We start from the raw sequence: 21,094 nt of genomic DNA, 5'->3' as shown, positions 1-21,094 counted from the left end.
AAACAGCAAACACAAAAACAAAAAACAGCAAAAAAACAATAAATAAAAAAAAAGGGTAAAGGAAAAATAAGGTTGAATGTCTAGATACACATGTTGTCCACGCGGAATGGCGTCGCAAAAATACGTTGCTAACACGAGGTTCAGTGTTTTGCTCCGTCCACGATTTGATTGCAACATATGGGCAAGAAAGCGGTGGGAGCAGGCGTTTTTCTAAAGACGGTCACGTTGGTGGATTCAAGGGGCGGCAGCTACAAAACACAGCGTGTCTTGCAACGTGACCAAAACCCTATTTGGCTCTCGGCTTCCTTTTCATCCCCATGGCTGCTACGTGTTATCATCGATCGCGACTGAAAACACAAGAAACATTGGGCAAATAGAAACTAGGGTCTCGTCTTTCGCGCTTGCTGGCAATGCATGTGAAACTCGTCCTTATCCACGCCATCTGCACACACTAAAAATGTCTGATACTATTCTTGCAAAGATTTCAACTTGCTGAAGTTCACAAATTCTTGTTTTATCAGTTGAAATTTGACATCACTAGCTTGGAACTATTTACGCTGTGAATTGTATTTCCTAAATTTAAACTTGAAGGGAATCATTAAAAAGTTATCAAGTATTAACTTACATACATTTAGTTCAACATTGATTTTTTACCTTGGTAAGTTTGCACAGTTTTTGTTAATTTGTTAAACCTCTTGACGTCGATCTGAAAAATTAAATTCTGTAGCGTTGGCGCTAGTAGCCAGGCGAACAATTTGAAACGTGGCCTTGCTTCCTGAAGGCGAAAGAACGTCAATGGCCTCCATTCACTTGTAACCCAGAAGGCAGCGTGACTGGCTACGTGTTGGCAAAATATTCGACCCCTTCCCTGGTTGCGCAGAGAACACCCCCATAACACTGGATTCAATAGACTCAACACGCACTCACGCACCAGCTTCAGAGAAACTCACATATAGCTATTGAAAGCTCGTTCTACTGTAACTTTTCGTTCAGAGCATTCGTTTTAGCAGCTGTTGGCCAAGTCGATCGTTTGATCTTTTTGGAAAGTGTCTATAAACGTCAAATATTAGTGCCACTATAGCCGTTCCTCTGCATCGACAATTAAAAAGTAAGGAATTCAACTTCTTCGTTATTGATAAGCTTTTAAAGCGTAAAGTGGGGTCGTTTACATTTTAGGAATGATAGCCATCTGTTTCTGTAATTAATAGCAAAATTAAATTACGTCTTACAATCGAAGTAAAAACGAAAATTTTTTTACTAGTAGTGCATGTCTAATAGACAAATACCTCTGTATTGCAAACTTTCCTTTTGCTTCATCCACACATGGTCGAAATAGTTCAAATTCTTGTATCGATGGATTTGGTCTAGGTGACGAGTTTTAGGCATACAGTTTGTTCTATTTGTGCAGTTTTGGAGGCCTCGTAGTCTGGGACCAAATAAATTATCTCAAATTTTTTTTCACGTAATTTACAATCGCTACAATATTCATGGACTTCCAAATCCCATGATTTTGAAAATTGAAAGGTACAGCCGAGTAGGCCTGTTTATCGATCCATCGGCAACACAGGTCTACTTTGCCTTCAGCCACTGCACAGACGACAGTGCTATTTACTTGCTGTAGCATGGCTGTAGTCGAATTTACGTTATTCAGAAAAAATTCAATTGTCTTATTTAAAAAAAAAAGAAAAAAAGAAGACCTTGATCGGACACATTTTCGATGATAGATATATTTTTAGTGGGCGCGATCGGTTGATGTCCGTTGAAATTATCCCCGGTTTTGACGAAACCAGTATTAACTTTTTATTACTCGTCGTCCTTGATTTTACGTGGTTAACTATGAAAGGGTATTTCGATGATCACAAAACAAGTGAGAATATATATCACAGCGTATTTTCTATGTCTCACGTGCATACATTTATTGAAAGTATTTCACAAATATTCTTGTTTTAACAGGTTTTCAGAAAAATGTTCTAATTTACACACTAGGATCCAGCCATATTTTTCACAACAGCAGCAAAACTGTGAGGTGGGAAGTTTTTCAACAGAATCCCTTTTCTATCAGCCCAAAAACTTTCCCTACTCACCAATCAACTTTATAACATGTATCGGCAGCAGCTACAGCACAACAATATAATGAGTAGCTATGAGTCTGCACCAAGAGAGAAACAAGTTGTTCACTGGTTCAGGAAAGGCCTGCGTTTGCATGATAACCCTAGTTTGAAAGATGGGTTAAAAGGGTGCTCAACATACCGATGCATCTTCATCCTGGATCCTTGGTTTGCTGGGTCTTCCAATGTAGATATTAATAAATGGAGGTAATTATATACATCAATTTATTTGAATGGCTAGCTTTTACTCAATGTCAATTCAAAATTTGCCTGATGTACTAGGTTTCTTCTAGAATCATTAGAAGACTTGGATCAGAATCTACGCAAGCTTAATTCTCGTCTTTTTGTCATCCGAGGACAGCCTGCAGGCGTTCTTCCTAAACTGTTTAAGGTTCGTAATCATTTTAACTCATAAAAGCTATATTGGTTTACGTCCATTCCCGGAGATTGAAAGGAGTTTGTTTATAAACGGCTGCTGTTTCGAAAATAGTAGTTGTTAATTCTCGCCATCCGGTTCAAACGTAGTTACTGCTTTTCAGTCGATAATGTACTCGGGGCTCGAGGGGGGCGGGGGAGCTCCTGCATGCCGAGCCACGTGAGACTAAACCAATATAGTGTGTAGGCGTGGTTATGTTTCGCGCTTTTCCAGTTGGCATCCGTCTCCGATAAGGAAATAGAAGCTTCGAGAACAATCGAGCAAGCAATTATGTAACGAAATCCCGCATCGATAACATTTATTTACGATCGTCTTGTTTTCCCATGTTTCTGATGCTCATCTCAAAGTTCACGATTCCTTAAATTTGCAAAATAAATAGGAATGGGAAACGACATGCCTGACATTCGAAGAGGATCCAGAACCGTTTGGTCGCGTACGTGATCAAAATATTATGACTATGTGTAAAGATTTCAATATCGAGGTCATCACTAGAGCATCTCATACGCTCTATCATCCACAAAAGTATAAATTAAAGTTTAGTGTTTTCGATTACAGTTTTCTTACCTGTATTTCGTCATGATCAATATAGAATCATCGAAAAGAACGGTGGCAAAGCCCCATTGACTTATCGCCAGGTAATTAACTTGTTTATTTTAAACACTACCAGAAACATAACCTTTTTGAAAATATTCAGTTTCAAAACATCATTGCTTCTGTGGACCCTCCACCCCCGCCGGAGGCGGACATTACCTTCGAAACTATTGGACGAGGTTATACGCCCATCGATGATTCCGTAGACGACCGTTTCAGCGTCCCCACATTGGAAGAATTAGGTATCGATCGATACAATTAACCCTATAAAACATTGCTTTTTAAATTATCTTTCTAAGCACTAAGTTTTCCTCTTCACTTGACTGCGTTTGACAGGTTTCGATACGGATGGTCTAATGCCAGCGGTTTGGCGTGGTGGCGAATCAGAAGCACTGACCCGTCTAGAACGTCATTTAGAGCGTAAAGCGTGGGTTGCGTCATTCGGACGGCCGAAAATGACGCCACAATCTCTACTTGCTAGTCAGACAGGACTTTCTCCTTATTTACGTTTCGGTTGCCTGTCTGTACGTCTCTTTCATCAACAACTCACCAATTTGTATAAAAAAGTCAGTTGCATTTCTAACAACTATTCAGAAATGTATAGCTTAACCGATCCGTTTCATCTATCCTTTTTAGATTAAAAAAGCGCAGCCACCGCTGTCGTTACACGGCCAAGTGCTTTGGCGAGAATTCTTTTACTGTGCAGCGACGAATAACCCCAACTTTGACAAGATGGTGGGGAATCCAATCTGCGTCCAAATACCGTGGGACTCCAATGCTGAAGCCTTAGCCAAATGGGCCAATGTAAATCAATTCTTTCATCCGCAAATAGCGTGCTGAAACTAAAAAAAAACAAATTAACATTACAGGGCCAAACGGGTTTCCCATGGATCGATGCCATCATGACACAACTACGAGAGGAAGGTTGGATACATCATCTGGCTCGTCATGCTGTGGCTTGTTTTCTAACTCGGGGTGATTTATGGATCTCTTGGGAAGAAGGCATGAAGGTATAGTAAAAGAGAATAGTGAAATGGATCCTTTATTTGTTTGGTTCTGACGTCACGTTTTATCGATCTGTAGGTATTCGAAGAGTTGCTACTAGACGCAGATTGGTCCGTTAATGCCGGGACATGGATGTGGCTGTCATGTTCGTCTTTCTTCCATCAATTCTTTCACTGCTATTGTCCTGTCAGATTTGGCAGGAAAGTTGATCCAAATGGGGATTTCATCAAGTAAAACCTAGCAGCCATACTCTTTACTATTTTTAGAAACAACTCTTGACTGATTTTATGCTTTTTTTCTATTTGATTTTAGAAAATATCAACCTATACTAAAGAACTTCCCTTTGCAATACATTCACGAACCGTGGAATGCACCGGAATCCGTTCAGAGGGCCGCCAAATGCATAATAGGAAAGGATTACCCATTGCCTATGGTGAATCACCTAGAAGCATCGCAGTTGAATATCGAGCGGATGAAACAAGTCTACCAGCGACTTACCCAGTACAGGGGGACTGGTGAGTCATCATGTCAATCGATGTGTCTAGCATTACATTTTTCAACCCTGTTTTTTGGATATTCCGTAGGTGTAATGTCTCCGACGGCCAAAAGCGATAATGGCGTCATCCACAATGTCGTCAACAAGAATAAAAGGGAAAACAGCCATGCAAAGCAATACAGGACTGAAGAGCTGCGGCAGAATAGTACGCAAAGAAACCAGTCCAACTTGAACTAAAGTTCAATCACACACAATTTCAAAAGACTCGTCGGGGATCTCTCTCTTCAAGGTTCTAGACCATAGTCAGAGTGTACATAAGTATAATCAATTTTTTTTCCCCCCTTACGATTCCAAATTATCTCTTTAATTCGTTTGATTTTCGAAATTAATATGAGTAACGGGTGTAACTACCATGGAGAAGGGGTAACAAAATAAGCCAAATTTTGCGCACTTTTATGTGTCGCGTGTACAGACATACGATAATTTTCTTAAAATTGGTTTTCTTTAATTAATTTTTCGTGCGTTGTCTATAATTATATTCTGCTATTGATATTCTTAACAGATTTTTTATACAATAATCGGAGTATTAACGAAATAACAGTTGTCTTTTAAATCTTTGAATTGTAAATACTCGACTGAGTCTTGTGTATTTATCGCGCAATCGGCTGGAAGGGACGTCACGAACTTAAAAGAGCAATGTGACAAAACATGTTTGCTTTCAATGAATGAGAATGCCAAAAGAACAAATTGAAGGAGAGCGTTTTCCATTTGTTTAAACAAAAAACGAAACGAAAAAATGGACAAAAAAGACGTGCACTAATTTTTGTATGTTTTAAAAAATTGAATCACCGTCAAGTCTAGAGACGGTGCACCGGAAACCCAAATTGTTAAAGCTAATTAAGAGAAACTCCGAAGTCACATCATTCCAAATTAGGAACAAACAGAAACAGAGAAGGTAATACTGCAAGCCATTTTTTTTTTTTTTAAGGAAAAAAGTTAAGGTGATGACATTCGAGAGTTTAGACTGTACAATGACGGTCAGTTGAGCCCTTTCTTGGATGGTATTATTAAGTTTTTTATCTTTTTTTGAATTCGGCTGTCCTTTTTGTTCGTTTTATTTATTAGCAGGAACATCCACCTTCTTGGTCTGACGTCAGGTGATGCGCGTTGGTCGATGGGCGTAGATCGACAGCTATTTGTAGGGGTAATTGAATTATTTGGTAAGTTTCATTTCAGCCATTTCGTATGTCAATTAGAGCAACATGATTGACACCACAAAATTCGAATCAAACAAAAAAAAAAGAAACAAAAGAAAAGCGAATTGTTTGTCTACTCTGGGCAGGAAGAAAAGCAAGCGGTGTATTAAGATGATATGATCCACACACGACAATTATAAGGACAAAGTCAGGTGAATGTCACGTTAAAACGTGACTTAAACAGAATCAAACATGCCATTCAGTTTTTGTATGTTTAAAGAAGAAAAATAAGAGGAAAAAAGGAAACTGAAGGAAAACGCATTCCAGGCCGATTGTAGGAGGAGGGGGGGGCAACAAGGAAAATGAATCTTCTGATTTAACGTTATTTTTTTTTTGTTGCTTAATGTGAATGATAAATAACTTGAAAACATTTAGGAAGACCCAATTATTGGATAAAAACTATTAAAGACCAAGTGGGAAAGAAAAAAAAAATTGAAGGGTTTGTGAAATTGTTAAGTGCTAGGATAGGGGCTGTATATGAGCACTCACGATGTAAAGCTACCAAAATATTTCCTTTCTCGTTTTTTGTTGGTTCGTTACCAAGCTCTTTTTTTTAAGGGCCTCAATTCGTTTTTACCATTTAGGCAAAAAGAGATACAAAAATGAACGAAAAATTATAAGAATAAATATTTCTTGTTTCGCCTCTCTCTTACGCCTACATAGGACGAGAGAAAACAAGGCCCAAAACTATTGCTCTTAATTAGAAGTCGTGTAACGACGAAAAAGTAGTGTTTAAGGGAAAGAAGGATTTCTTAATCTTATTTTTTTTGTTAACATGCACAGCCGCCCTCTGCAGGTTTCAGCTCCACCGGTGCGTTATTCAAATCGATCTCCGTGACTAAGAGGACACAAAAAACGAATTAAGGAACAAAAAAAAAAATGAAAAAAAAAAGAACATATTTAACTTAAGTTGTAAAAGAAGCATCCAGAAACACCAAATAAATTAAGCGACATGCACGACAATAGAAAAATTGATAATAAAAAGAAACTATAGACACCAAAAGCGAGAAACTTTTTTCAAGAAGGGGAATACTAGTAGCGCTAATATAAAAAAATAAAATCTTACTGTCTTCTGGTGGCTTCTTATCCGCTTCCATACCGGGTAGTGCAGCAGCTACGCGTCGGAAAAGCTGAACATTTGGGAACAAATATTGTGAGTAAAGAAAACTTAGTAAATAAAAAGAGCAGTTTTTTAAAACCTGTTTAACGTTGTAGCCAGCCTTAGCGCTTGTTTCAATAAACATGACGTTGAGCTCCCTCGCCTTTCGCTCCCCTTCCTCAGTCGAAACCTGGAAAAGTAATCACATTCACAATGAGGATCATTTCTCCATGTTATTTTCATTTCTGGTGACTGACCTGTCGTTTGTCTGAGAGATCTGTTTTGTTGCCAACTAACATGATTATCACATCACTCCCTCTTTCTGTCCTGACATCATCAATCCACTTAGATGTTTGATGAAAGGAATTTGCATCTGCGGCACAAAAATGCAATGAGAAAATGGCCGACATCAAAATGTAGAAACGTCTTACTAGTTATGTCATAAACTACAACAGCTACTGTAGAATCACGTATATAGGAAGGTATAAGGCTGCGAAATCTCTCCTGGCCTGCTGTATCCCACAATTGCAACCTAACCTGTGTTTAGAAAAAGTTTTTCTTGGTTTACACACAGCCGCAGGCAATGTCAAGTTTTTACTTACAGTTCTGTCTTCTAAGTACATTGTTTTTGACAAAAAATCTATTCCAATGGTGGCTTGATAAGTGTTGTCAAAACTGTCGTACATAAACCTTGTAATCAATGATGTTTTCCCAACTATAAAAATTGAAAATAGCAGTATAACAAATTAGTTGAATGCATAATAAAAAAGACTAAATTTTCCTTCTAATAAAGAAAAATAAAGAAAACGTTTATAAGTAATAAAAGGTGAATGACCAGATTGTTCGCCGAGAAAGACCAGCTTGAACTTCCGAAGCGGATTGGAAAACTCATTGGAAGTCGTCATCTTGGAAAAGATAGACGCAAATTGCCCCCTTATAGATACCCAACCAAATTGGTCGGTTAGCTATTCAAGAACGAGTAAACAAATACACTTTCTGGGATAACTAGATATTATTTGCGGAATCGGTAATAAGCCAACACCCCCGATGACAGTTCGGTGTCCACGTATCAAATGCAGTTCTTCTAGTTCTAGCACCAAGCAAAACGTACGTTGCCATTTTACCATAGTCTTTATATTTTAGTTTCAACTTAGTTATAAAACTTGGAATTTGTGTTAAAATAAAATAATTTAATAATTTATACTTATTATTTTTAATTCAAGCTTTGCCACTTTTATTACAAAATTCGAATTTCTGAACCGATTAAGTTTGAGAATATTGTTATAGCAATAAGTTATGTTAAATCGATGTAATGAATACAACCCAACACAAATAATTGTTTTTGATGAAATAAATATGTGGCATGGCACATGAATGCCATGAATGTAGGCAGAAAAGAATTATTCCATTTCTTTCGATTAAGATTAAAGAGGGCGCGCTCAAGCGTTCGAGTGTCGTGTTCTAGTGTGTTTTTCAGTCGTTCCGCTCATCTGCTGGTTCAGCAGCAAGGATTGTATAAGTAACAGAAATTTTCAGAGAACTACTGGCAATACAACCATACTAGCATCAACTTTTCCTAGTGTCATTTATCTAACAATTGACGCGAGAGATAGCTTCTCGAGGATAACAGTATTATTGCACGTAGCCGTTGCTTTTGTATAAGTGGCAAAAAACGTGTCGGTTTCGTTGTGTGGGATGACGAGCATGTGATCTTTTTCGTAACATTGAGGAATTCCAGATTTTGGCTTTTAGCTCGAGAGAGTTAGCCGGAAATCGGTTCTATATGAGTCAGCCGACCGGGAAATTGATTGGAGTCAAGCGAAAGCATAGTGACGAAAACCAGGTGGAGGCAAAAAAACCTGCCATGGAGGAGACCAAAAGAGCCAATTTCTCTGCATTGGTCAATACCAATGGTTTGACAAAAACATCTCCAGCTGTAGGGAAACCAACTGCAGGAAATGTCAAGAAGATTGTCATCAAGTCTATGAAAGAACTCCCAAGATTGCCAGAAAATTATCAGGTTCCTTGCAGTACATGGATTACAAGTTGTGCAACAATTCATTTTGTTTTTCGTTTTGCAGGATGTTGCATGGCAAAAACTGGAAGAAGCTGTTGTTGCCATTCAGAATTCAACCTCCATTAAATCCGCTCTAGAAGACTTGTATCAGGCTGTCCAAAACCTTTGCAGTCACAGTTTTGCCCCCCTTGTGTACAGCAAGTTAAAAAGTTTGACAGGTTTGTTGAAAAATTTATTTATAGCTCTCAGGCATAGCATCAAAAATATCATTTTGCATTTGTTATTTGCAGAAGCACATGTCCAATCAAATCTAGCCCAGTTTTTGGCAGAATCCATCGATCCCTGTGTGTTCCTTAAAATGATGAATGACTGTTGGCAATCTCACTGCCAACAAATGATTCTCATTCGTGGCATATTTCTTTATCTGGATCGTAAATATGTACTTCAGAATCCAGGAGTCCTGTCGCTCTGGGACATGGGTTTAGACACGTTTAAGGTCTACATCATAAGCGATCCACTAGTCCAGACCAGGACGGTCGACGGTCTGCTTTTGCTCATTGATAAAGAGCGCCAAGGTGACACTGTAGACCGTTCACTGTTGAAATCGCTCTTGCGCATGCTCTCTGACCTTGGTATCTACCACGAAGCCTTTGAGACCAAGTAATTTACATATTGTATAATGGCTGGAGGTACACGGTTGATTGATGACTCCCTTCTTTCAGGTTTTTGTCGTCGACGGAACAAGTCTACCGCACTGAAGGGCAGCGCCTGATGCAAGAACGGGAAGTGCCTGAATATCTCCTCCATGTTGATAAACGGTTACACGAAGAGAATGAAAGGCTACTTCACTATCTCGATCACTCGACCAAGTACGAAAATCACACTTTAGTTTATTTGTCGAGATAAAAAACAAGACAATAAGACGCATCTATTACTAACAGGAGAGCGTTAATATCCACAGTGGAGAAACAGCTGATTGGCGAGCACTTGGTCCCTATCTTGCAGAAAGGATTGGATGCTCTAGTGGAGGAAAATCGTATATCGGATCTGAAACTTATGTACAATTTGCTGTCAAGAGTGAAAAATGGGCCACAAGAGCTTAACACAAGTTTCTGCACATACGTTAAGAAGCGTGGCAGGACCATCGTAATTGATCCCGAGAAGGACAAGACGATGGTGCAAGAATTGTTGGATTTCAAGGAGAAATTAGACAACATCGTAGTTACTTGCTTCGGCCGTAACGAAAAGTCTGTCAACAGCCTCAAGGAGTCTTTTGAGAACTTTGTCAATCAAAGATTGAACAAACCAGCGGAACTTATTGGTAAAGAATGATGGCAAAACTTGTCTATCCCGTTCGTTTCCTTCACTAACGTTTTTTTTTTGTTTTTGTTTTTGTTTTCCATCAGCCAAATTCGTTGATTCAAAGTTACGATCTGGCAATAAGGAATCAACTGAGGAAGAGATGGAACGGTTACTCGACAAAATAATGGTTTTATTTAGATTTATTCACGGCAAAGATGTTTTTGAAGCCTTCTACAAAAAGGTATGAAACTCAAAAAGGAACCTGTTTCATTACTAATGTTTCAAAATAATTTTTTTCACTAGGATCTGGCTAAAAGACTTTTGGTGGGTAAGTCGGCGAGCGTCGATGCCGAGAAGAGTATGCTTTCAAAACTGAAACAAGAGTGCGGAGGCGGCTTCACGTCAAAGCTTGAGGGCATGTTCAAAGATATGGAACTCTCAAAGGATATCAACATCGCCTTTAAACAGGTATAGAATTCTGCATTGATTCTGGTGATTTCTTAAGAACTTCGTTCATTGTTTTTGTAGTATCTTGCTCATCTCAACCAACCCGAGTTGATCAACATGGATCTGACTGTGAATATCCTGACAATGGGCTATTGGCCAACTTATGCACCTAGTGAAGTCACTCTGCCGGCCGAAATGGTCCAGTTTCAAGAGACTTTTAAAAAGTTTTACTTGGGTAAACATTCTGGCCGCAAGCTGCAATGGCAGCCATCACTGGGCATGTGCGTCTTGAAAGCCTCGTTCCCATTGGCTACCAAAGAGCTTCAGGTCTCCTTGTTTCAGACTCTGGTGCTTTTGTTGTTCAACGCGGCGGATGAGTTGCCATTCGAAGAGATCAAAGCCGCCACGAATATTGAGGCAAGTTCTTTCTTCAAATCGTTTGGGTTATTTGATTTATTTGAATTTTGTGATGATAGGATGCTGAATTAAGACGAACCTTGCAATCCCTGGCATGCGGAAAGGCTCGTGTTCTTCGAAAAGTGCCAGCAGGAAAAGACATTTTGGATGGAGATAAATTCACCTATTATAAGGATTTTACCAATAAATTGTTCAGAATCAAGATCAATCAGATTCAGTTAAAAGAAACGGTAGAACAAGAACAACTAAAGAATGATGACTTTAAAACTTTAATCATTTTTTTTTGAAACTAGACGGAAGAACAACAAGCGACGGAAGAGCGAGTGTTCCAGGATCGACAATATCAGATCGACGCAGCTATCGTTCGCATAATGAAAATGCGTAAGACACTCACCCACAATCTACTCATTACCGAACTGTATAATCAGCTCAACTTCCCGGTTAAAGTATGAGCTTTTTTTTAAAAAAAACATCCAAGTCGTAAGACCAATTTAAGCGCCGTTTTCTTATGCAGCCCGCCGATTTGAAAAAGAGGATCGAATCGCTTATCGATCGAGACTACATGGAACGGGACAAGGACAATCCTAACCAGTACAACTACGTGGCGTGATCACCTTCGAAAAAATAACAAGAACTTTCCCAGCCTATTTAAATGAATAGCAGGTGTTGTGGGGAGCGTGAAAACAAATAAAAGAGAAGATGGAAATAGAAAGGACTTGATAAACGAAGAAACTATTTAGCACTTGTGTTTCAACAGGAAACGGAAGACAGATCGAGTCATAATTAGTTGATGGCGCCATTTGTGGGTTGTATGTTTTTCATCATTTTTTTTTTTTAAGTAATAATATTAAGTAAAGGACTAAAGAAATCGGGAGTGTCTGTCTTCCGCTAGCGAAAGAAAAAGTGGGCCGTCCTTTACCCATTTTCCTTACCTTTATTTCGTGCCCGTTGAAGAGAAAGGAGACCACACATGTTCTATGGAATTAATAGCTATCTTTTTATTATTATTATTTTTAATCCTTACGTAGCAAAAATTGAGATTTAAGTTTTTTAAAATAACCGCCTCCATCACCTTTACAACATTGATCCCCTCCATACTCCTTTCCGTAGAGTACCCATCCACCCACTCCACCCTTATGTCAAAATGTCCTTTCTAAACAAGAGAGAAAAAAAATTGGAAAAAAAAAGAATAACCTCTTAGATGGTGATAATACATTGAAATGGTGTTTCATTGTTTATCCGCATTTGTTGTTACATGTGCCGGCAGAAGTTTCAGCGATTAGGTAACTATTATTCCTTTTTTGTGTGTTTAGATTGTGTAACAAAAGCTTATGTTTTTTTTTTTTTTTGCGATTTTGCGATAGTTGGTGTATCGCGCATAGGAAAGAAGACCTTGGAAAGTAGTCATGGTAGAATGAGGGCGGGCATGTTATTACCCGTCTCGAATGGCCCGTACGAAAACAGACAGGTGTACCTTTATTATCCCACTCTAGAATGACGTGCCATTTCACAATTGATTTGAATTTCATTTCTTCTAATTTCATAGGAAAAATTGCTAATTCGCGAACAAAAAAAGCAATGACATGAATCTTTAACCAGAAAACCAGTTTATGTTCCTGGCACTAATCATTTTTAACATCATTTCGTTATTAATACTGAACTTTATTCTTATTGAATCAACCTTTCTCTTTCACTTTTTTTGTGTGTGGCAAAGATCATTGCCAAAAATATGATACCCAAGGCTGAAAAGGAAAAAAAAAAGGAGAGACTTTGCGCGCCCCCTGGAGGTAAATTGATTTTATCGCTAGGTTATATAAGACTCATTAGCACCTGCCCGTTTTATTTTTAGGCTTGCTGGTAAAGATGTTTAGTAATTTATTGTTGTGTCCTCTTTCACCTTGGAAGAAAAACCAAGTGGGATTCCCCTTTTCCCTCCGCCATCACCAACTATGTGCACGTAATGCTCTTTGTATAGAGCGCAGCGTCGTATTTTAGGGAATTTTTATATTCAGCTGTTATGTCGAACATACCCCGAAGCGCTGCTTTTATTTACTTTTTTTTTTTTCCCCTCTAGACCAGCACGTATACTCAGGTGAGTGTAGGATGGCCAAAATTGGCGACCGTGGCCAGATTGAACCTCAGTCGCCCGTTGGTGTCGCTGCCAGACAGGTTTGATTTTGCGCCGCGTTAAAAACTTTTTAGAACCCGCGCAAAAAAAGAGAAATGATTGTTTAATTATCTCAATTCTTTGTGAACAGTGAGTATTTGCGGAATCAACATGGAGGAAAATGGTGAAAAGGGGATCGCTGAAGAATCCGAAATCAAGAAAAAGGGAAAAGCTTTGCTGATTTACGATTTAAAACAGCGCAAGTTGATTCCTACCAAAATCCTGTTCTTTGTCGTCTTATCCAGTAAGTTTTGTTTATTCAAATGAGTTTTTGTAAATTCAAGTATCATTGCCTCGTCGTGATTTGGCGGAAAAATATTGAGGTCATAACACAAAAGAGGTCAACAACTAAACCCCATATTCATCATGTTCCCGATAGGTATAGGAGTTTTGTTGCCGTACATGACCATCCACATGAAATCACTGGGCATCAGCGTCGAGGAAACCGCCCTCATTTATGGCATCTTTCCCCTATTCGCCATTTTGGCACCGTACACTATGGGAATCATAGCCGATAAGTTGGGAAACTTTAAGGTACGTCAAATCATATGCTAAGACCCGTAAGAAACCAAACCTTTTAACGGGAAATGTTATGCAACTGTTTTTTTTTTTTTAAGGGGATGGATTCTATTATATCTGTTTTATGATAATTGGATCTCTTCCTCCTAAAAAGGTGTTGCCAACTTTCTAAACAAATGCGTAGACTTCCATTTTCTGATTATTACAAAAACCCCTTTCCCCGGTTTTGACACACCAACTGTTATGTAAATTTAAAAAAAAAAAAAAAAGATTTATTGTTGAAAACAGGTGTTACTTTGCGTCACGATGCTGATGGCCATGGCCAACGCTCTTTTGTTCCTCGTCATTCCAACTGGCAGATTTATTGAAAAATATCCAGTTAATTTAACAATGGCAGTTGGATGCGGTGAAGACGGCCGTTTGGTGCTCACAGATCTCGATTCGAAAACATGTGGGTTCCGGAATACCGTAGACGGTAATTTATCCTTGGCAGTGACCGAGTGCGGTTACATTTGCTACGATGAAATCCATCAGAAAAGTCAGTTAAAACAAGAAGAGGAACAAACATCCTCACTTCCAGCTGATTGGCCGTCAGCTGATCAACCTTTTAAGAAATTCAGACACGGGATGTTCTTCCAGGATAATTGGGGACTCGAAATTTCGTGTTCTGGAATTTCACCGTCTCTCGCCAAGACAAACTGCAGCCTCAACCGGAACGAATCTCCTCGGATCAATGCCACATTCAAGCACGTGACAATCCGCTTAAATAACGACAACGGTGATTTCCCGATTGAGCGGACGCTTTTCAACGGAGTCTTTCCGTTAAGCGATGGACTCGAGTGCAGCAACAGTTATGATCAACCGATTAAATTAGTTCAGCCGTTGGTATTCACTTTAAACGGGACTCTGAAGCTTGGAGACGATGGTGTACTGTCGCCCTGGAATTCGCCGGGAGAAAATTCGAATCAGGATCGGGTGGTTTATCGGACGTGTAGATCCCAGTGCGTGGTTCAAACGAACCGCAAGAATCTTTGCAGTGACGTTGCAAATGTTATCGTTTATGATCCGCAGTTGACGTTTTGGTTGTACCTGTTATTGCGACTGTTTTTCGCCGTGCTCTTGGGCGGATACATGGTCCTTTTTGAAGGCGCATGTTTGGCCGTCGTCATCCAGTACAAGGGCGACTTGGGACTACAGCGGATGTTTGGCATTTTAGGAACCATGATCTTCTGCCCCGTCTCTGGAGCTTTAATTGATTATTTTAGTATCAATCAGGACATCCCTGATTACAGGTATACTTTGAATACGTTTCTATTAGTTTAAGAACGTGATGTAATTATATTATTTGAATAGGCCTGCCTTTTACCTGTACGCCATTTTAGTGGGATCAGCCGCGTTGGGCGTACTGACGGTCGATTTGGATTTCCGACCACCTGCCAAAGAATTATTAAAAGATATCAAGTCGATTTTGAAAAATCTCGAGCTCGTCGTTTTCTTCATCGTCATCTTCACTTCTGGTCTATTTTGGGGCTACATTGAGAGTTATCTCTTTTGGTTCCTCGAAGAAATGGGCGGCACAAAGTCCTTGATGGGTTTAACGGTCACCGTTTCTTCCTTATTCGGTATACCTGCCCTCATCTTCTCTGACGTCATCTTCAGAAAAATTGGCCATCCCAATGTGCAGATTATTGGTTTTGCTTTCTACGTCATTCGCTTAATAGGTATTTTTATTTATACGTTAATGGCGTCGCAGTTTTTGATGGTTTCCCTTATTCGTACCCATCAAGGTTATTCGTACATTTACAATCCGTACATGTGTCTCATATACGAAGCCCTAGAGGCAATCACGACGTCGTTGATGATGACGTCAGCCGTGGCCTATTCTGCGGAATTGAGCACTACCACTACACTAGCTACTATACAAGGAATGGTTGGTGGAACGTACTATGGAATTGGTTAGCTCTTTTTTGTTTTGTGTTTTCCTTTCTAGTTTTCCTATTATGATAATATGTGATTTTTAGGTAGAGGACTTGGCAGTCTTGTGGGCGGATTTCTCATGAAATATTACGGCACTCGAGCAACGTTTCGCATTCTGGGCGTGGGAGCTCTCTTTGTCGGTGTATTGTACTTTTTCTTTAACGTTTTCTACATTCGCCGTCGACATTTGAATAGAGAGAAAATTGAAAAGAAAATGCCAGACGAGCCCGACATTGTAGGCAAATGTGGAGTCGACCACGGATTGAACAATCCAGTTTTCATACCAGACGATGACGTTCCGAAATCGTCTATTACGAAAAAAAAGGGCAAGTCCATTGATTGAGCCAGACACGACATCATTTCTGACATGTGGAATGTCTATTTGCAAGTATTCTCTTTTCATGGCCAAACTAAAATGTTTTCATGTTATTTTTTGAATAGTTTTCCGGCCACATGATAATTTCCGCAAACGTTTTTTTTTGTTATATTACGGATTTATACACAGCCAGTATTTGTATTATCCTTTTGACAGTACGGAAATGAGATTTTTGAAATCGTAAATTAGAAGACATTTGGTTTAAAATAAAAACATGTTTTACCTAATTTTCCTAAAGGTTTTAGGAATGTGCTCTACGAAGGGCTTTATCCTTCAAGAGTAACAAGGGTTTTCAGACAATCCGAGTATCACCAAACGAAGGTCTAACCTGACGTCAATGTCTTGCCATTTTCATCGCGTGAACCGTTTTTCCGTGAGGGTCGACAACATAATTCACGTCACGATGATGTGCGTGACTGTATTGTAAACCACTGAAAAGTATAGCTAGAAGAAATAATTTCCCCCCACTCACGGATCAGCTCGAGATAAAAATTTGCCAAGGCCATTAATTATTTTGCTAAGCACCACCGTTTGCGATCCACATCTTTCTGTTTTCTCTCTCGTCACTTAATGCAATACTCGAGACGATCATTCGTTTTGAAACGATTCGTCAACGTCGATCCCATCCTATTGATCAATTCCATTAGTCGTTTGGCCTGACTTGAATCATACGTCAGTTCATCAAGAGCTTTGTCATCATGTTGTTGAAGGAAAATGAATTCGTTTTTCGAGATTACGAATGGCTTAGCACGAGTGGTGACGCCAAAGTGCCGAATACTAACATTAAAGTCGTTTCCCCATTTTTCAGTGTGGAAAGCGAAACGTGTGAAATTTCTGACGGTCATAAAACTTTCCGGTTCGGTATTCGATTAGTGGGTAACGGTACCATTTTCGATAAGTTCCATACTGTCGTCTATTTTTACGCCCACAACGTTGACGTGCTGGGTATCGACGTTGCAGCTGTCGAGTGTAGCATTGGACTTAAAACAGCTACTCAGCAGTCCATCTATCTGCAAAGAAAATTCAAAGAATCGCAAGTCATCCAGGTGTTTAAAAGCGAAGAATTTTTAACGTACGATCACCTGTCAGACAAAGGCATTTCTCTCAAGTATCGTATTTACATGGCCAATAATAAATATAGCAACATCCGGCCTGGTTTACGGTTTGAATTGAGAGACACAACATTCAGTCAAGAATTGTGGTCAGCTGCACAAAAGGGACACATGACTGACTGTGAATTTGTCGTGAAAAATCAAATTTTCCTGGCACATCGTGTGGTTGTAGCTGCCCGTTGTCCCGTTTTGGCTGAACGCATGGGCAGCGACGGTAACACGGGAACGACCAATTCGGTTGCATTCAAAGCATTGCTTTATTTCCTTTACACTGGTCATTTGTTACCTGGTATGAATAGCTATGATCGGCAGCAATTCACCGACCTGGTGAAACAATTCCAAGTCAAAACTGCAGCCGAATCAATGGCTGTCATCAATCGATCAAAAGGAATGAGTCAACTCTTTTTGGCTATTCAACCAAATTTGAAATCACGTGATCAATTAACTGTAGAAATCAGGTAACCAATAAGCAAAAATAGATTTTAAAATCCGAAATAATTTTGTGTGTTTACAGGGAAAATCATGGAAGAGTTTCACTTACCGGAAGAGGTCTCTGCCTTCATTACGATTACATCACAACATTTCGGGCCGGTGACGTAATTGCACCGGAAATGTTCCGGTTCGATAGGGAAGGTTTTTTTGGCGTAACGTTAACTGAAAGCCAGCATAAGAATGGACATAATTATCAGCTGACTTTTAGCAGTTTCCATCTAGTCAGTGGCTTCAAACTGGTAGCTGTTACCTACGACTTGAAAGATGGCGCCCGTTCTTCATCATTGCCTACACATCATTGCAACATGACAAAAATGTATGAAGAAGGCGGATGTAACGAGACTTTGAAAATTTTCCGAGAAGGAATTTCATTACCTAAGAATGTCGAAAATAATTCCCTTTGTACTGTACACGTGAATTTTAAAGTGTACCTGGCGGAAGTAGACGAGTGTTGGGGCTATCGTCTCAACGATCCTCGTCTTCCTGTTGAATTTTGGTCAGCTGTTAAACACAAGATTTTTACCGATGTAGAATTACATGTAGGCAGTCGCTCATTTTCAGTTCATCGAGCAATTCTTTCTGCCAGAAGTTCGGTATTCGCCGCCATGTTTAAAAACATTGACATGGTAGAGTCTGACAGCTCTCTTCCAACAGAGGACGATTGCAGATCATTAGTCATCGACATTTGTGCTGGTGAAGAAAATGATTTAGACCCGGATGCCTTTGAAGACTTTCTAGTCTTTCTGTACACAGGCAGGCTGAGAACTACAGAAAGTCTTGCAGAGCTTTGGGCTGCAGCTAATAAATATGACGTCAAAACGTTGGAACGAATTTCAGAGTCGGCAAAAGTCAGATTTGGAATGGAGGAATTGTGTGTGGCGTTAATGTCAAATCTTTGATTCAATGTAATTCGTGATGTAAAAAATAAACTGTTTTGAAAACCGAGTGGCATAATGTACTCTGTACGCTGAAAACGAATAAAAACAGCTGTTTCAGATCCTCCATTGAAGTCGAAGGTTTTCGTCTGCCAAGAACATGTGAAAACTAATTTCAAACGCGGAACATAATAAAAAAAAAAACTAATTACTCTCGTTCGTGATGTGTTGTGTAAATTTTTCATTTTGTAACGCCTGGGAGAAACACGTAATGCAAAAAACGTGTTTGATTATTCTTCATGAAAGTGAAGCTTGCTTAACGAGCCAAACATGCATTTCTAAACCAGGAACTAGAAAAATAAAATAGATTACTTTTAAGATGAAGCGGATAAAGGATCTAAAACAAATTAATTTTCTCGATTACAAAATTTCTTTGAATTCAATATGGCAACAATGGCTCACATCCTCTTGATTTTCAGTTTGCAAATTAGGAGGGAGGGTGATCATCTCAGGAGTGTAGGAAACCTCTGTAAAAATTTAGTCTCGTTACTAAGCCCTTGGGAGCAACTTAAACAATGGTGTCCCACTAAATGAAGTAAATGAAAATGCGTTTAGACGAAGATGAGCTAGTATTTTACGATTATCAATGGGTAGTCAACAACAACGTGGTTTCTCAAGACAAGCAATACGTTTCGCCATTTTTCGGCCTTGACATTTCACCTCACATTCGAGATGCTGCCTCATTTCGGTTTGGTATACGTTTAACAACTGCAGAATCTAAGGTGAAAGCTGTTGTTTTGCTGTATGTCCATTATCTCGACACTTTGGGCATCGGCGTGACTGACGTTGAATGTTTCATTGACGTATCACAATCGTTAAAACTGAGTCAGAAGTTTCGTGATGCCCAAACTCTTATATTTGAAAGCCAAGAATTTTATCCAGCAACAGAAAATGGTGTCCTCGTCCAAGAAGCATTCGTTTTGATTTACCGTATTTACCCGACTAATTCCTTTTACGGCTACACGATGGATCGCCAACCTCTTTTAGATTACGGATTCGAGCAATGTGATACCAATTTCGGAGAAGAAATGTGGTCAGCTGCTCAGAAACAAAAGTTGACTGATTGTGAGTTTGTCGTCAATCAAACGGTTTTCCCTGGCCACCGAGCTATTTTGGCAGCACGCTGTCCAGCTTTGGTGGACTGGCGTCATCTCGATGCAGATTATGCTACAATTCCAATTGTAGATACTGACGAGGCCGTTTTTGAAGCTTTTCTCTATTTTCTCTACACTGGTCAGATATCGTTGCCAGTTGATACGGACATGTACCGACATTTTGTTGACCTTTACATCAAATTCATTAAAAGACTTCCAGATGAAATTGGAAAGGCTGTGTCATCGTCAAACGAATGTTCTATCGAATCCACAGTGAATTTGAGGTAAAAGATTTATTCAATCACATTATTCTAATACTAATACTCACCATTTTTCGTAGTCAAAACCATGGAAAAGTATCGTTTGTTCGTCGTGGTATCAGCCTGGAATACAGCTACGAATGTTGTTTCAAATTATTCGAAAAACCTTCAATCCAGACGGTCCATTTCAATGGTAAAGGCTCGTTTAACGTATCACTCAAGAAACTAAAGGCTTACAGCGATGAATGTCAGTGCGAATTATCCATCTGCAATTCGAATCCGGTCATCGGTCTTAATCTGATTGGTGTGGCTTGTTATCGGCAAGGAATCAAGTGTCACCTAAGTGAATTCAAAGAAGAAAGATTCCGAAGCATCGTGATGTTACCTAGAAATCCAAGGAATTCCAAAAAGGCTGGTACCGGATCCTCGGAGGATGCCAATTTCCTCGAGATATCCAACAGCGATCGGTTTTCTTTCGTGACGGACTTGGAAATTTGCCTGGCGGAGGACGAGGACGAGTCATGGGGCTACCGTTTACGGGACCTTCTGCTGTCTGCCCACCTGTGGTCCGTTTACACAACTAAAGAATGGGCCGATGTGGAACTTTGCATGTCTAGAGACAACGTCAATCATCTTTCCTTTCCGGCTCACAGAGCCATTCTTTCGGCCCGCAGTCCTGTTTTTGCTTCCATCTTCAAGGCGACCAACGAGAAAAAAGTCGACGTCGAAGACATGGAGCCTCTTCTATTCGAAGACTTTCTTTTCTTCCTCTACACGGGCACCGTAAGGAATACGGAGAATTTGCCGGATCTTTGGCCTGTCGCGAAGAAATACCACGTTAAAACGCTGCAAAATATTTCGGAATTTGCTTAGAATTCTTTTGTTTATTTACCCCCTTTTTTTTGTGGCTTGAAAATCACAAAACTGTTATTAAACGTGTGATTCGTGTATGTAATCTCTCAATTTTCGTATGTTGCAGGGCCTATAG

General features: G+C 39.6%; 6 protein-coding genes and 1 long non-coding RNA gene across 14 annotated transcripts; 5 read left to right on the top strand and 2 right to left on the bottom strand.

The window, feature by feature from the left end:
* The first annotated feature begins 816 nt into the window (after positions 1 to 816).
* On the top strand, positions 817 to 5,253 carry LOC116927063 (cryptochrome-1). Of its 6 annotated transcripts, none has more exons than XM_032934039.2 (13): positions 817 to 1,108; positions 1,954 to 2,026; positions 2,116 to 2,315; positions 2,391 to 2,499; positions 2,924 to 3,066; positions 3,134 to 3,179; positions 3,239 to 3,377; positions 3,472 to 3,701; positions 3,772 to 3,939; positions 4,005 to 4,145; positions 4,219 to 4,370; positions 4,453 to 4,655; positions 4,725 to 5,253. In XM_032934039.2, the coding sequence occupies exons 3-13, from the start codon at positions 2,134 to 2,136 to the stop codon at positions 4,871 to 4,873; spliced, it is 1,662 nt and encodes a 553-aa protein (XP_032789930.1). In that variant the 5' UTR covers positions 817 to 1,108; positions 1,954 to 2,026; positions 2,116 to 2,133; the 3' UTR covers positions 4,874 to 5,253. The 6 variants fall into 6 exon arrangements, with proteins under 6 accessions (XP_032789930.1, XP_032789928.1, XP_032789925.1 ...); XM_032934037.2 differs by having other exon boundaries at positions 2,113 to 2,315; XM_032934040.2 differs by lacking the exon at positions 817 to 1,108 and adding an exon at positions 1,593 to 1,867.
* On the bottom strand, positions 5,252 to 8,089 carry LOC116927198 (ras-related protein Rab6). Of its 2 annotated transcripts, none has more exons than XM_032934218.2 (7): positions 7,827 to 8,089; positions 7,594 to 7,706; positions 7,423 to 7,528; positions 7,249 to 7,364; positions 7,092 to 7,181; positions 6,959 to 7,022; positions 5,252 to 5,828 (listed from the first exon to the last, which is right to left on the bottom strand). In XM_032934218.2, exons 1-7 carry the CDS (start codon positions 7,894 to 7,896, stop codon positions 5,758 to 5,760), a joined length of 630 nt encoding a protein of 209 aa, XP_032790109.2. In that variant the 5' UTR covers positions 7,897 to 8,089; the 3' UTR covers positions 5,252 to 5,757. The 2 variants fall into 2 exon arrangements, with proteins under 2 accessions (XP_032790109.2, XP_032790110.1); XM_032934219.2 differs by lacking the exon at positions 5,252 to 5,828 and adding an exon at positions 5,958 to 6,730.
* A 349-nt stretch (positions 8,090 to 8,438) lies between these two features.
* LOC123466277 (cullin-4A-like) lies at positions 8,439 to 12,410 on the top strand. Its single transcript, XM_032933992.2, has 11 exons — positions 8,439 to 9,011; positions 9,073 to 9,226; positions 9,299 to 9,668; positions 9,731 to 9,877; positions 9,950 to 10,329; positions 10,415 to 10,551; positions 10,614 to 10,778; positions 10,839 to 11,174; positions 11,234 to 11,404; positions 11,468 to 11,620; positions 11,689 to 12,410. Exons 1-11 carry the CDS (start codon positions 8,775 to 8,777, stop codon positions 11,782 to 11,784), a joined length of 2,346 nt encoding a protein of 781 aa, XP_032789883.2. The 5' UTR covers positions 8,439 to 8,774; the 3' UTR covers positions 11,785 to 12,410.
* A 10-nt stretch (positions 12,411 to 12,420) lies between these two features.
* On the top strand, positions 12,421 to 16,357 carry LOC116927044. 2 transcript variants are annotated; one of them, XM_032933993.2, is made up of 11 exons: positions 12,421 to 12,457; positions 12,539 to 12,642; positions 12,721 to 12,961; positions 13,024 to 13,170; positions 13,249 to 13,343; positions 13,433 to 13,585; positions 13,721 to 13,875; positions 14,149 to 15,152; positions 15,214 to 15,581; positions 15,648 to 15,815; positions 15,882 to 16,357. In XM_032933993.2, exons 6-11 carry the CDS (start codon positions 13,453 to 13,455, stop codon positions 16,178 to 16,180), a joined length of 2,127 nt encoding a protein of 708 aa, XP_032789884.2. In that variant the 5' UTR covers positions 12,421 to 12,457; positions 12,539 to 12,642; positions 12,721 to 12,961; positions 13,024 to 13,170; positions 13,249 to 13,343; positions 13,433 to 13,452; the 3' UTR covers positions 16,181 to 16,357. The 2 variants fall into 2 exon arrangements, with proteins under 2 accessions (XP_032789884.2, XP_045032468.1); XM_045176533.1 differs by lacking the exon at positions 13,024 to 13,170 and having other exon boundaries at positions 13,249 to 13,266.
* Positions 15,967 to 17,434, bottom strand: LOC116927295. The gene is made up of 2 exons (XR_004396591.2): positions 17,296 to 17,434; positions 15,967 to 17,223 (listed from the first exon to the last, which is right to left on the bottom strand). It is a non-coding gene; the product is annotated as an uncharacterized LOC116927295 (long non-coding RNA).
* Positions 16,912 to 18,762, top strand: LOC116927059. The gene is made up of 2 exons (XM_032934031.2): positions 16,912 to 17,783; positions 17,840 to 18,762. Exons 1-2 carry the CDS (start codon positions 16,912 to 16,914, stop codon positions 18,714 to 18,716), a joined length of 1,749 nt encoding a protein of 582 aa, XP_032789922.2. The 3' UTR covers positions 18,717 to 18,762.
* Positions 18,763 to 19,182: 420 nt separating this feature from the next.
* LOC116927066 lies at positions 19,183 to 21,056 on the top strand. Its single transcript, XM_032934044.2, has 2 exons — positions 19,183 to 20,130; positions 20,187 to 21,056. The coding sequence occupies exons 1-2, from the start codon at positions 19,292 to 19,294 to the stop codon at positions 20,977 to 20,979; spliced, it is 1,632 nt and encodes a 543-aa protein (XP_032789935.2). The 5' UTR covers positions 19,183 to 19,291; the 3' UTR covers positions 20,980 to 21,056.
* Positions 21,057 to 21,094: the final 38 nt, after the last annotated feature.

Source organism: Daphnia magna, linkage group LG7, assembly GCF_020631705.1.
Source record: "Daphnia magna isolate NIES linkage group LG7, ASM2063170v1.1, whole genome shotgun sequence".
Taxonomy (NCBI): domain Eukaryota; kingdom Metazoa; phylum Arthropoda; class Branchiopoda; order Diplostraca; family Daphniidae; genus Daphnia; species Daphnia magna.
Note: the sequence above shows the minus strand (reverse complement) of the source record. Positions and strands in the feature narration are given on the sequence as shown.

Excerpts from the sequence above, each read along its gene's own strand:
- LOC116927063 (XM_032934034.2), top strand. The coding sequence starts at position 2,101 with ATGTATCGGCAGCAGCTACAGCACAACAATATAATGAGTAGCTATGAG. Across the intron at positions 2,500-2,923 it reads TTCTTCCTAAACTGTTTAAG|GAATGGGAAACGACATGCCT; the intron begins GTTCGTAATCAT and ends CAAAATAAATAG. Across the intron at positions 3,702-3,771 it reads TCACCAATTTGTATAAAAAA|ATTAAAAAAGCGCAGCCACC; the intron begins GTCAGTTGCATT and ends TATCCTTTTTAG.
- LOC116927198 (XM_032934218.2), bottom strand. The coding sequence starts at position 7,896 with ATGACGACTTCCAATGAGTTTTCCAATCCGCTTCGGAAGTTCAAGCTG. Across the intron at positions 7,365-7,422 it reads TGTAGTTTATGACATAACTA|ATGCAAATTCCTTTCATCAA; the intron begins GTAAGACGTTTC and ends TTTGTGCCGCAG. Across the intron at positions 5,829-6,958 it reads TAAGAAGCCACCAGAAGACA|CTGTCGATCTACGCCCATCG; the intron begins GTAAGATTTTAT and ends CCCTACAAATAG.
- LOC123466277 (XM_032933992.2), top strand. The coding sequence starts at position 8,775 with ATGAGTCAGCCGACCGGGAAATTGATTGGAGTCAAGCGAAAGCATAGT. Across the intron at positions 9,669-9,730 it reads CACGAAGCCTTTGAGACCAA|GTTTTTGTCGTCGACGGAAC; the intron begins GTAATTTACATA and ends CCCTTCTTTCAG. Across the intron at positions 10,552-10,613 it reads TTGAAGCCTTCTACAAAAAG|GATCTGGCTAAAAGACTTTT; the intron begins GTATGAAACTCA and ends TTTTTTCACTAG.
- LOC116927044 (XM_045176533.1), top strand. The coding sequence starts at position 12,904 with ATGATACCCAAGGCTGAAAAGGAAAAAAAAAAGGAGAGACTTTGCGCG. Across the intron at positions 13,586-13,720 it reads GTTCTTTGTCGTCTTATCCA|GTATAGGAGTTTTGTTGCCG; the intron begins GTAAGTTTTGTT and ends TGTTCCCGATAG. Across the intron at positions 15,816-15,881 it reads TGGAACGTACTATGGAATTG|GTAGAGGACTTGGCAGTCTT; the intron begins GTTAGCTCTTTT and ends TGTGATTTTTAG.
- LOC116927059 (XM_032934031.2), top strand. The coding sequence starts at position 16,912 with ATGTTGTTGAAGGAAAATGAATTCGTTTTTCGAGATTACGAATGGCTT. Across the intron at positions 17,784-17,839 it reads CAATTAACTGTAGAAATCAG|GGAAAATCATGGAAGAGTTT; the intron begins GTAACCAATAAG and ends GTGTGTTTACAG.
- LOC116927066 (XM_032934044.2), top strand. The coding sequence starts at position 19,292 with ATGAAAATGCGTTTAGACGAAGATGAGCTAGTATTTTACGATTATCAA. Across the intron at positions 20,131-20,186 it reads GAATCCACAGTGAATTTGAG|TCAAAACCATGGAAAAGTAT; the intron begins GTAAAAGATTTA and ends CATTTTTCGTAG.